The sequence below is a fragment of the Crassostrea angulata genome, chromosome 10, assembly GCF_025612915.1.
Source record: "Crassostrea angulata isolate pt1a10 chromosome 10, ASM2561291v2, whole genome shotgun sequence".
In the NCBI taxonomy this organism is placed as follows: domain Eukaryota; kingdom Metazoa; phylum Mollusca; class Bivalvia; order Ostreida; family Ostreidae; genus Magallana; species Magallana angulata.
In genome coordinates this window covers 10,570,483-10,584,210 of record NC_069120.1, presented here as the reverse complement: position 1 = coordinate 10,584,210, position 13,728 = coordinate 10,570,483, and the positions used below count along the sequence as shown (strand labels likewise).

The window sequence follows — 13,728 nt, the reverse complement described above, 5'->3', positions numbered from 1 at the left end:
TGTTTTCAAGTAATGTAATTTCCTTACTTTAAATATTTGTAAACAAATATAAGACACGAGCTTTTTTACATAATAATGAATTCTTACCTCTGTATCTCGCCTTTTATTCAAAATTTTAGTCAATCATTCACAATGCACAAGTAAACCATTTTATACATAAAATACAAAAAATAATACTTTGATCTCAAATCGTGTCTAAATCCCGTTAGTTAAGAGACACCGAGATTTTTATTTAATGAATAACATTTTCATACTACATTTAATGACAGCAAATTTCATAAAATATGTACTTGTATAAACCTTTTTAAACGGCTTAGATCGTATGATATCGTGACCCCAACAGATCTGATATTGTACATAACCAATAATGTAAGGGACGTAGAAAATGAAAGTCATTATATACCAGTATCAAATTCAAAACATGGGTTGGTACTATTTAATATACATACCGTATAACGGGTATTTTCTGCGGCTTGAAATTTTTGCGGTTTAACCTCTAAAAAGTATCAAATTATATTCTGCGTTTTCAATTTCTGCGGTTACATTAGACCGCAAAAAATACATATGTTTGTATAAGTTAGTAATATAAATCTGAACTTGATGATCCATATCGTCTGATAATAGAGTTTTACGGCCCCGTTTTTTAGTTTGAATTTCTGTGATTTGGCACTCTTCAGAACAGTCAAAGTCTAATTTTCGTTTCTGTTTGTAAGCTCGCGTTTATATGAATCTCTAAAATATCTTGTCGTGGACTCCTTTAATTCTGGATAATCGGCTTTGAATTTTCTCATAGCTGCGGCAGGTCCATGTTCAGCAGTGTAGTTCCCGATTATGTCTCGGTCCCTGGGTGAATAGGTCGAATATGAACCAGGTTTTTTGCTCGAATTTGGGGTTGTAGATTTATCCATAACTTCAGACACCCTTGTGTTACACTCTTGGATCGATCTAGGGGATAAACTTGCCGATAACTGTCCGTTAGAATTTGGAAGAATACTTCCGCGCTTTACATATCTTTAAATCGACATTCTTACCGTGTTCACAACTCACAAATGTTTTACAAGTCTACTAAATACTGCTTATGAACTTTTCTCAGATCATTTTTATTTCATACTCGACTAAACACACAGTCCTTATATTTGTTCAGCTATAATTTATAACGCACAGGTAACATGGGATAATTTGGTGTGAAATACGACGCAGAGCCCCCTAATAACGGACTGATCACGTTTGAAAATTATAGCTTGTATTTTAAATAGTGTCAAGATAAGAGATTTTTTAAAAAGAATATTTTGCGTTTTGAATTTTTCGGATTTTTCTTATCCGCAAAATACCGCAGAAAATAAACAACCGCAGAAAATACCCGTTATACGGATATATATTCTTCCAAAGTGAAGTACAATGTCAATGCATTTTTTGAATTCTATTACCCGTGATCAGATAATATAATAGTGATTTGCTCTGGAGTCTGGTCTATGACTTGTTTTACTCTGTTTAGACCTCCAATAACCCTCTACTTGTAAAACTTTTTAACAATTGGAAAGGACACGTTGCAAGGTCATATTCAAAGGTCGTCAATAAATCAAGGTTAAGGTCAAATTTTGCGACTAAATGTATGAAATATATACTAGATACAAGATGCACTGAATCTTGTGTATAAATGCATGAATGGAATATCTGTATATATCAAAGCATTTATTGGATAAATATTTACACATAAGATGTGTCGATTGTTATGTAGTGATTTACAGAATTCCAAGGGAAAATTTATCATTTTAGTAGAAGTTTTACACCTGTAAAACCTTTAAATTTTATAAAGCTCTCTTTTGTACTATAATGATATTTTAATGGTTTTATTTTCAAATAAGCTCTTTTATTCATACATTGTTTGCCAACCATAAAAGAACCACTACAAACTTTTTAATAAAAATAAAACTATTTTTCGCTGAAAACATTTTTATCAAGTCAGCCAAGAAAGTTACACCACATTTCAACTTTTAATGAAAATAAGGTTATTTTATCGAAAACGTTTTTCTTAAGTCAGAACAGAAGGAGAAAGTGTAGTTAAAAATCAATAGCAATTACCACATGGTCCGTGGGAATTCTATTATCATTTGTGTCGAGTGGGTATGTCATAACTCTTAAAAAAAACCCAGAGGATCATATATATCTTTATCGGTTAAAATTCTCCTGGAATGCCGCACCATCTGTTTATTTAATTAATATTTTATCTTTCATTATATATGATTTTAAGATGTTTGGGAGGGAGGGGATATTCGGAAAGGGATCCCCGTTGATCTAAGGACGACCCGTTTTTGATTGGAGCAGACGTCAGTTTGGTGATAATCCCACTGTTCTGTGATTGGTGACGACTAAAGTGGTGCTCACTCTCCCGCGCTTTTAAGTATATACTCGTTTATCGCTTTTTTATACTATCTTCTGGACCATCCGATGCTGCAAGCGAAATCAGACAACTCGGTCGTGGTGCATTGTATTATTGACCCAGGTGCTCTCTTTCTCGTACACACGCGTTTGATGAACTTCTCTGAAAAATAAGAGAGAGAGAAGAAGATAGAAAAAAAAATTGTTGCTGATGCAGGCAGTACGGCTGCTCTCCTACCTGTGGTCCATATGTATCGTTACCGGTCGTAACCTTTCTAGCGCGCGGCACTAACTAATCAGAGCCGAAAATAAGCGCATACACTTGATGCGGTAAGTGGTGTCTAGATGAAATGTGTAATGGAGGGGTGGAATTAAGATATTTATTTGATTTCATTCAGGCTGTCTGTCGAGGACGGTGGTTATCGCTGTACAGTATGATATAGACACACTGTCTGCAATTCCAAATAGACCGGAGTGACCGTAACACAGCGTAATCAGGCGAAAGCTTTTGATTTCTCCGTCTTCTGAGAGAAGGAAAAGGCTTAAACATGCCACGGTATTCTTCTCTTGGAGTGGAATAGCAACACAATGAAAAAATGAACTGTCAGGAATTTTTCGAATTGATATATCGGCATCGAACTCTTGGTTTTCCTGAAGGGCCATGATGTGTATTCGTGACCCTCAATCCGGGTTCCTGAGACCCCCGGACAGGTGTCTTCCGTACGAAGCCTACCCCCCGGTAAGTCATCTGTTCTTTTGTTTTTTGTGTTATATGTTGTCTGCGTCTGTAGTTCTATAATCTGAAACATTATAATAGTAACTTGTATTTTTAAACGTTTGTTTGAAGGAAACGTCGAAAGTGCGTTTTAGTTATCATGCTCTACAATTTGAAGAAAGGTTGGCATTAATGATATAATAATAAGGTTGTCTTGACCATGTATAAATCATAAGATTAATAAACGTTTAATACTCTTTGAACCATGCTTTTGCAGCATGTAAAAATTCAAACGTTGTTTCCTCTACAGGTCAATTCTAATAAAAGAACTGAGAGAACAATTTTCAACCCACATTGTTGTTATTTGAAAATATTTCAAATTTCTAAATTGGAAAACGAATTCCATAAGCAATGATAAAAATTGCTTATTTTGCCTTTTTATCATATCCTCGATGAAAACCCCCTCCTGAAATTATCCCTTGGCCGCAATGCGTCATGTCGATTTCACGAAGATGGACACCTGTTAAAATAAGATACAGGGCTTCTGGGATGGTAGACTAGCAGAATAAACAAGATGTCGGGATATTGAGACAATAGTGTTATAAAAAACACTCAAGTATAACAGCGGGTATTGTCATAAAAATCCTATTAATCTCCTATATATACATTGTAAGCAATGGTCTCGTTAACCGGCAAATCGCTGATTACTCGCTCAATTCCTCCAAATGACCACTGCTTCTACATGCCTTCATTCCCTGCCACAGAAGTCCTATTGCATGGGTTTTTAGCTCTCTTTTTTTCGTTCGGACTTGAATATTTTGTGAACAAAAAACGATACCAAGATCGATATGAACGTGAAGTAAATTTGTCTACAAATGTATATACGGAACATGGCGAGCAAAATTGGAATAGTTCAACAAACTCTTTGCTAATTTGGATGAACTCTGTAAAATATGTTCATGGTACTTTCTTTTTTACGTCGAAATTTGAATTAAAATAATCATTATTATTAAAAACAATCTTATTTTATCTTTTGTCAAATAAAATAATTCGATGCAATAGACATTTAGATAAACACTTTGTTGGCATTATTTGCTGCTGGACAGTAAATAAAACGTACTTCAAATTTTTTACATCAATAATTTTAGTTGAATACGTTCTTTAAAAGCTTTTGAGGAACAACATTATTCAATGACCCTCGGGTGAAAATGATGTTGGCTTTAAAATTTGCTACGGGGCTAAGATTGGCAAAGAGTATTAGATACGCTTTTGATTTGTTATTATTTATTTTTCCTCTGCAAGTCGATTCCATCTGTGCTTATACGGAAGAATGCCAAAAAACATTAAACAGGAAAAGGGATTTTTCTAAACTTTCTGTGCATGTGAATATGTTCTACAGCCCTGGAAAAAAGTCACAGTTTAAGTTCGCACATCATCTCGACCTTCAGACTGTTTGTTCTGTCTTTCTTTCCCTTTCTTGTTATTCATCAGGCGTTTTGTCGCTTGGGTCTTGAAACAATTAGGGAGGAAATGTTGAAACCCTTGAGGACACCGTTTTATAACGGATGGAATTATATTACAAGAAAATGACAACTTTTTAAGGTTCCCAAAACGTGTTTTGATGTAACATGAAAACTATTTACACTACTAAAGAGCCCTAAAAAAAGCCTTAAAAGGGTAATAATTGTTTTGAATTCCATAAGCAAATTTTGTCAGATTTTGTTCTGTTAATGAAACGGCGTCAGGATTTGTTTGATAGAAATCATTTGTCATTTACAAACTTTATATTGTCTGATATAATAAAATAAATAAAATAAAATTCGATATAAATTGACAATTCTTTTATTGGAGTGACCTGAAATCCCATATTTGTAAACATTCTTATGATTTTATCCTTATAACATATTTTAATATTTACTGTAAAATTGTGCAACTTGACTACCTTTGTCAAAATGTATGCAATCAAACTACAAAATGCATATCTTTATTGTTAGAATTTATGTATTTTAGAAGGACTTTTAAAATAAAGCTAATTTTGTTATTTGGTCAATGAAAATGATGCTTTTGCAGGTTGAAATATTTTTGTGTTTTATTTATTTATTGTTATATTCGTTTGTTTGTTTGGTTTTTTTTTTTTTGGGGGGGGGGGGTGGACTATAACATGAAAATACCTAAACAATTAACACCGAAGTCCTCTATCAATTTGTAAAATCTTTTCAATATTTATTTATACTCTCAATATTATTATCATAGCAGGAAACATGCTGGCTTATTCGTAAAATATTGTGCTAAAATTTTTGTTACAAAATTATATGTATACAAATAATTCTTGTCGACCAAACTTGAATGAGATACAATAGAATTTAACATAAGATTTAACGAAGCAACTGGTCCCCATATATGTCTTTTTTTCACCCATTGTGTGTGTGTGTGTGTGTGTATATATATAATTTTTTTAACAATTATTATCGTCAATTTATTTCTGAATTCGTTTCCTCTGTCTCCGCGCAATTTTCTTGGTCCCTTGATAAAAATTCTTTCTTCTAAAATTACTCTTCCATTTACCAAATTGAAAATCGTCTATCCAAAAATCGTCTATTCCATTTTTACCAATTGAAAATCCTCTATCCAAAAAATCATCTACTCCAATTTTACCAATTGGAAAAAAAAGTCTATCTAAAACTCTTCTATTCCAATTCTACCAAATGGAAAAAACGTCTATCCAAGGTTTGTTCTGGACAATTCAACAATGACATAGTTGTACTGGTACTTTCTATGTTGATATAAATGTCTTTTGATATCCATCAAAACCAATATTAAAATCCCATTTGATGATGACGCGTATCACTTTAGCTGACGAAATAATATAGCGTCTATGCCGTAAAGTATGTTTTTGGGTATTTTTATTCCAAGAGGGAACTATTTGTTAATATTTGAAGAGAACTATCATCGGGCTCTCGGTGGAAAAATTAACTCGGATCGACATTTCGTAAATCTTCCGTCCGTAATAAACATTAATCCGGAGTCTTTATTTATTGACCAAAAAATCATAGTTATGACTAAATAAAGGTTCGCTTTTTACAGATTATTGGATTTTTTACAACAGGCACAAAGAAACAGAGAATCTATAAAGTTTGTACGATTTGTATACACGGTAGATCGGAGGTAGAACGGTGGCAGACGATATATGTTTCCCGCCACTACAATACCCATAAACGACTAATAATGACACAGGAACAGCTTCTAGTGTCAGTTCCAGTTTTAAGCAATACTTTGACGAAGAAAACTTGTCGAGATTGTGGATGTTTTTTTCTAGAACTATTATTAGCCACTCTGTAGACATAACACATTTAATCATTTCATAAAACTCCCGTCTTAGCTACACCTAAGTACTTTAATGGAGACATCATAAAGCATAGCTTGAAAATTACCAAAGATACTAGGGAAAAAACCTCACAAGTTTTATGCTTGATGATAATAGCATTCTTCATCAGCCATTATTTTGGATAAATAGAATGAGTCAGGATCTCTTGACCAGTAGGTATGTACATAATAAAGATAAACTATATGCATGCTTACTATAGTAAATGTATATGTCATGTTCAGAAAAAAGCGCTTTTTAGATGCTGACCTTTTGAACACATGTTATTAAAATATTGCAAAAATTCACAAATCAACGACGCCCAGTTGTTTTGGAACAATGTCCTTTACAGCTATTTAGATTCTTTAAAATCAAAATTTTTAATTTTAAATAGTCTAGATTTTAGTAAAGTACAATGCTTATTAACTTTCAACATAGTACTCGTAAACGGGATCATGTACACATAAACCCTTTTCCGGCTTTACATTATGGGTGTCCATTCTATTGTGACAGCACTGTATTTTCTCACCGTGTAATAATTCAGGACTTCCGTTGAATTATTTCGCCCTTTTAATTAACAACGAAACTTTAACAACCTTTGTTTAAAAATGGATTTCTTCCCTATTTCCTAAATTCTTAAAATTACCATTTTGCGACAGAATTTTTTTTTTTTTTTTTTTAATCAAACTCCCTTTTTTCAGCATGCGGGACATGCTGTGCGAGAACCCAGCGTTCTCCATACAGTTCCGTTTTTTGCTGCCTTTCTTAACAAGCCTCCTACACTTTGTGGTGTTTATACAAACGCACAAGCTAATCCGCTCTGCAAGTTGTTCTTTTGATCCATTACAAAACTCAAAGAACTCGGTGTCTTAGGTGATGGTACCCTCTCGCGATGATTTATTGTCGGTTGATAAAAACTCTAAACAAATAATGATGCCCTCGACATAGATATTTTTCTTTATTAGAAACTATGATAAAATGGCGCGGCCGAGTTATTTGTTACAGTTGATTAATACATTCGGCATCCTGTGTATGCATCGTTATACCAAAGTAATTACGGTGAGTGAGAGAGAAAAAAATCACTATCAAAATTCGAGATTATTTAAACTTAAAACCCATGAAATGAAATTTAAAGCTTAAGATCTATGTATATTAATGACACTAATGTAAGCATTTTTTATTTTTATTATCCGCCGGACAGTCAAGAATCAAATATAAACTATGCAAGAATATTTTTGAGAAGTGTTTGATTAGTTATTGCATGCAATTATATCCGGCGCACCAGGTGTGAGAAATATTGAACTCGCGTTCGACATGTATTGGCGCTTTTTTTCTCTCGACCAATACTCTCACCACAACTTTCTACTTTCTTTTCATTATCCAAAAAATTACAGCCACTCTTGAATTTACTTAATTGTTAATTTTTCAAAAACACTTTGACGGATGTATATTCATTATTTTTTAAAATGATAATTGTGTAATAAACACTTCAAAGGAAGCAGGATTCATGTATAGGGATAAGATGAAATACATTTATAAATGATTTAATAAATTTCCTTGTGTTCTGTTTACAACGTCAATTTCATAAATTCATCTCCCAATTTACACTCTTTGTAATGCATCTGCTAATTCTTATTTTATGAATACTATTACATTTTTCCTTGAAAACATTAATCTTCAAAAGAATGAATACGTTAACCTCAACACCAAAACATGCTTTTTTTAATAAGATTTCACTGAATTTAATTTAAACTTCATTTGAAAAAATACCACAAAGCCATATTGTACAATTAATCCATTCACCCTGCTGCTAAAGGTACTAAAGACATTCCTTTTTCTGTCCGAATGATGAAGGTAATTGGAATTTCAAACACTGAAAAATTGCATCGAAGTGAAAACATGGAAAATCTTTTTATAGTTAGGGTTCACACGTGTATAAAACATTGACTCTGTCTATGCAATATCTTCCTAGGAATGCGCAGATGTTTAACCCAAACATAACCAAGGGATTAGAAAGCGCCGTGTTCATCCCAATTATAATGTGTTATTGAACCGAAAATCGCTCTACACTTGTGCCTTTGATATACTGCCTTGTCTGTCCTTTGTTCGGCAATCTTCTCCCAATTTTTCTGTACTCTTAGTTCATGGGAATCTGATATGATGAATTGCACATCTACAAATCTGTTCTTTGTTTTGTCAATTTTGTCTGCAGATCTGGCATTACAAGGTAGTGAAATACTAAAAGAGACATTTGGGGGGGGGGGGGGGAAATCTTAATAATTATTATTTAATTGCCATCCTTTCCATGTGGTATTATTTATATAGATTTGTAAATATGAAAAATAAAGCTGTTATTAATTTTCAAAGACCAAAACAAATGAAGCAAAATTCTGTTGCTATTTTAATATAAACATTTAAACTCGTGTGTCGGCCGTGCATCTTTTCTTTATTTATTGGTGAAAATTTCTCTGCAGCTTAAGAATTTGATTTATCGCCATGTGTTCAAGATTTTTTGGTTTGATTTGAATCTTTTGTCAATTTTATCTTTTTAACCCTCTTAGTGGATGCTGGAGGTTGACTCTGAAAAGCCACAGATGGTTCCTGTGATGTTATGTAACACAGAATGCGGGTTCACGGAATGTTGCTTTGAAGCTTACAGAACTAGGCTTTCTTATCATTAGGGTACATAGAAGTTCTGTGTAGCTACTATTGTACACACAAGATTAACGATCGAACACACTGCGAACACGGTTTCGCACCGGTGATTACTGTTTCAACCATATCAGGTGTTACTTTTATGTATACTGCAATGACAGTTTCTTTCTTTTTTTTTTATGAGTGCTGGATGGTCTTGGCCATCGTTAGACTATATGGATCTCCTTAAAAAGAAGAGCTTTATATAAAGATTTAGAATAAAGTTTTAAAGTGAAAAATGAATGATTTTTCTTTTGCTAAATGATAGTTTATAGCTAAAAAAATCTTTTCTTAAAACATGAGGTGGACTTGATGGTTACTGAGTAATTTGTTGACCACCGAGCATTTTTAAAGTTCCGATCAAAGTAATAATTGAATGTTCAGAAATAGGCAAATCATTGCTTAGAACAGTATATTTGAATTGAAATCGATAGTATTTACACGATAGTTTATAAAATTCTTCATTGTATCGAATCTCACTAAAACAATGCAGACCAAGCAAGATATATCCTTAAATAGCAAAGTCGATTTTCGAGGTATTAAATTTTAATAGTGTTAAAGCTATGTATTGGACACAAAAATAGAACTTTGGTTCTATTTGAATGCATTTTGTGTGGATTAAGGCTGGGTTATTTCCCCTATTCTCTAGTGTGTTTACATACATTCTCGAGATCAGATAAACACCATACACAATCATACATAAAACCTAATATATTTTGTTCTTTCATGCAGCATTTATCATATAAATACATCGTCTAAGATGTAAGGATAAACGTCTTAATTAATTAATTATGAACCAGTGACTACGCAAACAAGGCTCCGTACTCATTTCTAACGGTTAAAAGCAGAAAGTATGGTTGTAACAACACAATCAGCATGTAATGCAGGTACTTAGATCTACAACCACGTGTTGTCAGGGAATCAGAGACGTGGCATGGAAGTGGTCGAATGGCTCAGGATGTGATTCGGGCAATTAATGACCCGTATGTAAACAGTCTGGGCGTTAATGATACACCGGATTAAGAATCGAATTATTTCTATGTTAAGAGGGGCACAAGATACTTTGTTCCTGTTGTCAACACTGCCAAAAGTAAAACAACCAACCCATATATACGTATCATATGCTTGGTTAATTTGAATCAGCTACCCTAATTTTTTTAAATTATAAAATAGAATATAACTTGAATAGAATGTTTTATTTGTATTGAATGTTAATTGGTTCTTTTTTCTGGTTTTATTATATCTCCTTTTTAATAACCCTGATACCAAAGTTTAGGATTAAATTTGTTGTTGATGAATTGAGAAAATATATAAAAACATAACGATTTTTTTCCGCTACCACTTAAAATATAAAGTGATTTTTAACAAATATTTTCCTTTGATATCACTGGCAAAATGATGAGTTAAAATCATTGGTTCGCTGTCAGCATTAGTTAATTCCAAATATATCGAGGTGAATAAAACGATATGCATGCATTCAACTTATCAGTTAATATTAGATATTATAATAGTATATAATATTTTCAATACCCATAATAATCAATTATAATTCTTGAATTGCATTACGGTAATTGGGGAACAAACAAAATGCTCTATTGAAATACGTTACTTTGTTTGACTCGCTGAGACTCAAACCAAATAAACAAAGGAAACAAAACGTTAAAAAATCCTTAGAAAAATTAACAACAAGACACTGTTTTTTCTCGGTTTAAAAAAAAAAATGGTAGTATATAAATAGTGCCTGTTTGGGAGGGTAACAGTTGAAATTGACACCCGGAGAAAACCATTGTCAACCGACGCGAAGCTGAGGTTGACAATGGTTTTCGAGGGGTGTCAATTTCAACTGTTAACCTCCCAAACAGGCACTTTTTATTTTGTTATACTGAATGTCTAATTTTTAAGAAAATATAGGAATAACGTGAATTCTACAGCGAACCGTACGCGCATAATTTTCGCGCATTTAACAATTTCTAATGTTACCCGTTGCTAAGTGCGTTGCTAACGCTGAGGGTAATAGAACGGATTATGAACCGCGTCTTAACCAATCAGATTTCAGTATTTAACATGAAAGTATAACAACATAAATTGCTCACTGTTGGGTTTTTTCAGTATTCGTTGAATACCCATAGTTTCGTAGTTTTCGTCGCTGAGTTGAACCACGACACTAAATGTTCATATATTGAAGTGCATTTTTTAAAATCGTCGGTATGATTTTCTAATGGCATGTTGTATTGATAGGATCATTTGCCACAATTCAATTTTACCTATCCTTGAAACTGTGCTTTTCACTTATTCCACAAAAATCGAGGTCCACGAAAAGTATTGAAATCACAGTATATTCTATGATATTGCCTTCTGATCCATTTTACGTGTACATGTAATGTCGGTTAAAACATACAGGTTATTACAGTATACAAGTGTTATTTGTGTATGCGTTTGTTTTTCTGGTTTATTTTTTAGAACATACAATATTTATCATCAGTTAACCTGAGTGACTTTATCTGAAATATACAGAGAAACATATTGTACGCATGACACATTGAGTTATCTTCCCCTTGTAGATATTGAAATATTTAAATTCTACATTTATTTTGTTGTCGTTTGTATTTCCCGGTTAAAAACATTTTTAAATAGTTAATAATTTTTCCTTTAAAACACAAATTAAACAGTTGTTAACTTTCGTATTACTTATTATCACTTCACTGAGAATATATCAAATTTTTTATGATGTAAGTAGGAAAAAAATATATCAGTTTCAAACATAATATGTGCATATATTGTTTCGTGAAGCTTATCATAAAATGTAGAAAATTCCTCAAATATATATGCAGTAATGAAATACGGTAGTATATCTGTGCAAAAAAAAAAAACTAGATACAATAAATATGGTATATTATGGTAAGTAAAACAGCAAAAACCTTTTAAGTATAAAAAGGAAGATAAAAAAGGGGGTATGTATCGATATATATAACGAATTAATCACGCGGTGTCGGATAATCATATCTGAACTATAAATCATGTGACAACATTAATGTATATTTAAAAGATCCAATGCAGAAGAAGAAGCCATAGTTGCAGTCTTGGGAAATTCAGTGTTTTTTTATATTCGTCTACCATGTAAATGTAGGGAATATAAAACATATTGTGCAGTTAGCAAGAGCTTAATCCGGTCCGGAATTACCGCCAGGGGGTGGGGTCTGCATGCTTCATGGAGAACTACATGATAGTTCTGAAGACAACGTTCCGCCATCTCTGACGAAACACTAAATATCTCGTGTTTCAATTAGAGATCTTTTTGACTGTTATGTTCCATTTTTTTTATATCTATAATGATCAGGGTTTCTCGCGAGGGTTTGAACACTCTTGACTATCTTATCGTAAATGCGTCCAATTACTAATTTATCAAAGTTAGACGCACAACTTTGTTTTCTAAGCCTCATTACTTTTTTCGGGTTAACTGAATTAATGGAGAAGGCTTTTGAAGTTCTGCGGCTGTAACGCTTATTACATACAAAAACACCCTTACTTCCACATAAGTCACGATGCCGTTCATTCATTACTCCTAACTTTACACTGACCCAAGTTTTGTCGATAATTAACTCAATTAGTTGACATTTTATTAAATGAGTATTGCATCGCTCTTGATCTTCTTTAAAACAAATTATGGTTCTTTTTATCATTACGTACAAATATTTGCATCCAGTAATTTTTTAAATGAAATTTTGTTTCAGTGGGTAGATAGGTCAATAGACATACGCGAATCTTAATTACGTTAAATGTGAAGTCAAATACATATGATGTTTACCATATACCTTGCAACGGAATTTTATATTATTTCTTTTTATTTATTTAACTGGATTTCTAGGCGGGAAACGTTATCATTTCCTTGAATGATATATATCTTACAGACCTAAATAGAGAGCCAGTCATCAGCTGTATGCACTTGGCTTAAGTTGGAGTAGGTGTGTACATGCACTGGACTTGATATCTTTTTATATACGTTTTTATTTGATCTGTCACCAGATATAATGTGATCGTCATCGTTATCTTCATCCATTAGCAGTTGCTACGCCAGTAATCACGTGACAGAGAAGAGTTATCGCATATCACATTTCACTTCGTTTTAATTGAAACTCTATTCATGCCGATATGAACATCCAGCAAAATGTGAAGTACTTTTAGTTTCATTGCTCTCTCTCTCTCTCTCTCTCTCTCTCTCTCTCTCTCTCTCTCTCTCTCTCTCTCTCTCTCTCTCTCCAGGTGCTTGCCTTTTTCAGTCTGGAAATAATCAGCGCGTGCCGCGGTGCTATTAATTCTGTCCCATTTCTTGTTCACGCGATTTTTGTGGTTTATAAAAAGCCAAGGCTTCACTGCACGGCTGGTAAGGCGTCGTTTCCCTTCATTAAGAATGGTCTAGATAGTGTGTAGTCGTAATCTGTTTGATTATACTTTAGCAATTACTGCGAAATGCTAATATCTCAATGCATTCTTAGCGTGGGAAGTACATCTCTCTCTCTCTCTCTCTCTCTCTCTCTCTCTCTCTCTCTCTCTCTCTCTCTCTCTCTCTCTCTCTCTCTCT

At 33.2% G+C, this 13,728-nt stretch overlaps 1 protein-coding gene across 3 annotated transcripts in view; it reads left to right on the top strand.

Annotated features, from left to right (window-relative positions):
• The first annotated feature begins 2,479 nt into the window (after positions 1-2,479).
• Positions 2,480-13,728, top strand: part of LOC128167802 (nuclear factor 1 A-type-like) — a 33,132-nt gene continuing 21,883 nt past the window's right edge. The window contains exon 1 of one of the 3 annotated variants that reach the window (XM_052833715.1): positions 2,480-3,118. In XM_052833715.1, coding sequence (XP_052689675.1) covers positions 3,041-3,118 — 78 coding nt within the window. In that variant the 5' untranslated portion in view covers positions 2,480-3,040. The remainder of the gene's footprint in view (positions 3,119-13,728) is intronic. The other 2 variants (XM_052833720.1, XM_052833716.1) reach the window with 2 other exon arrangements.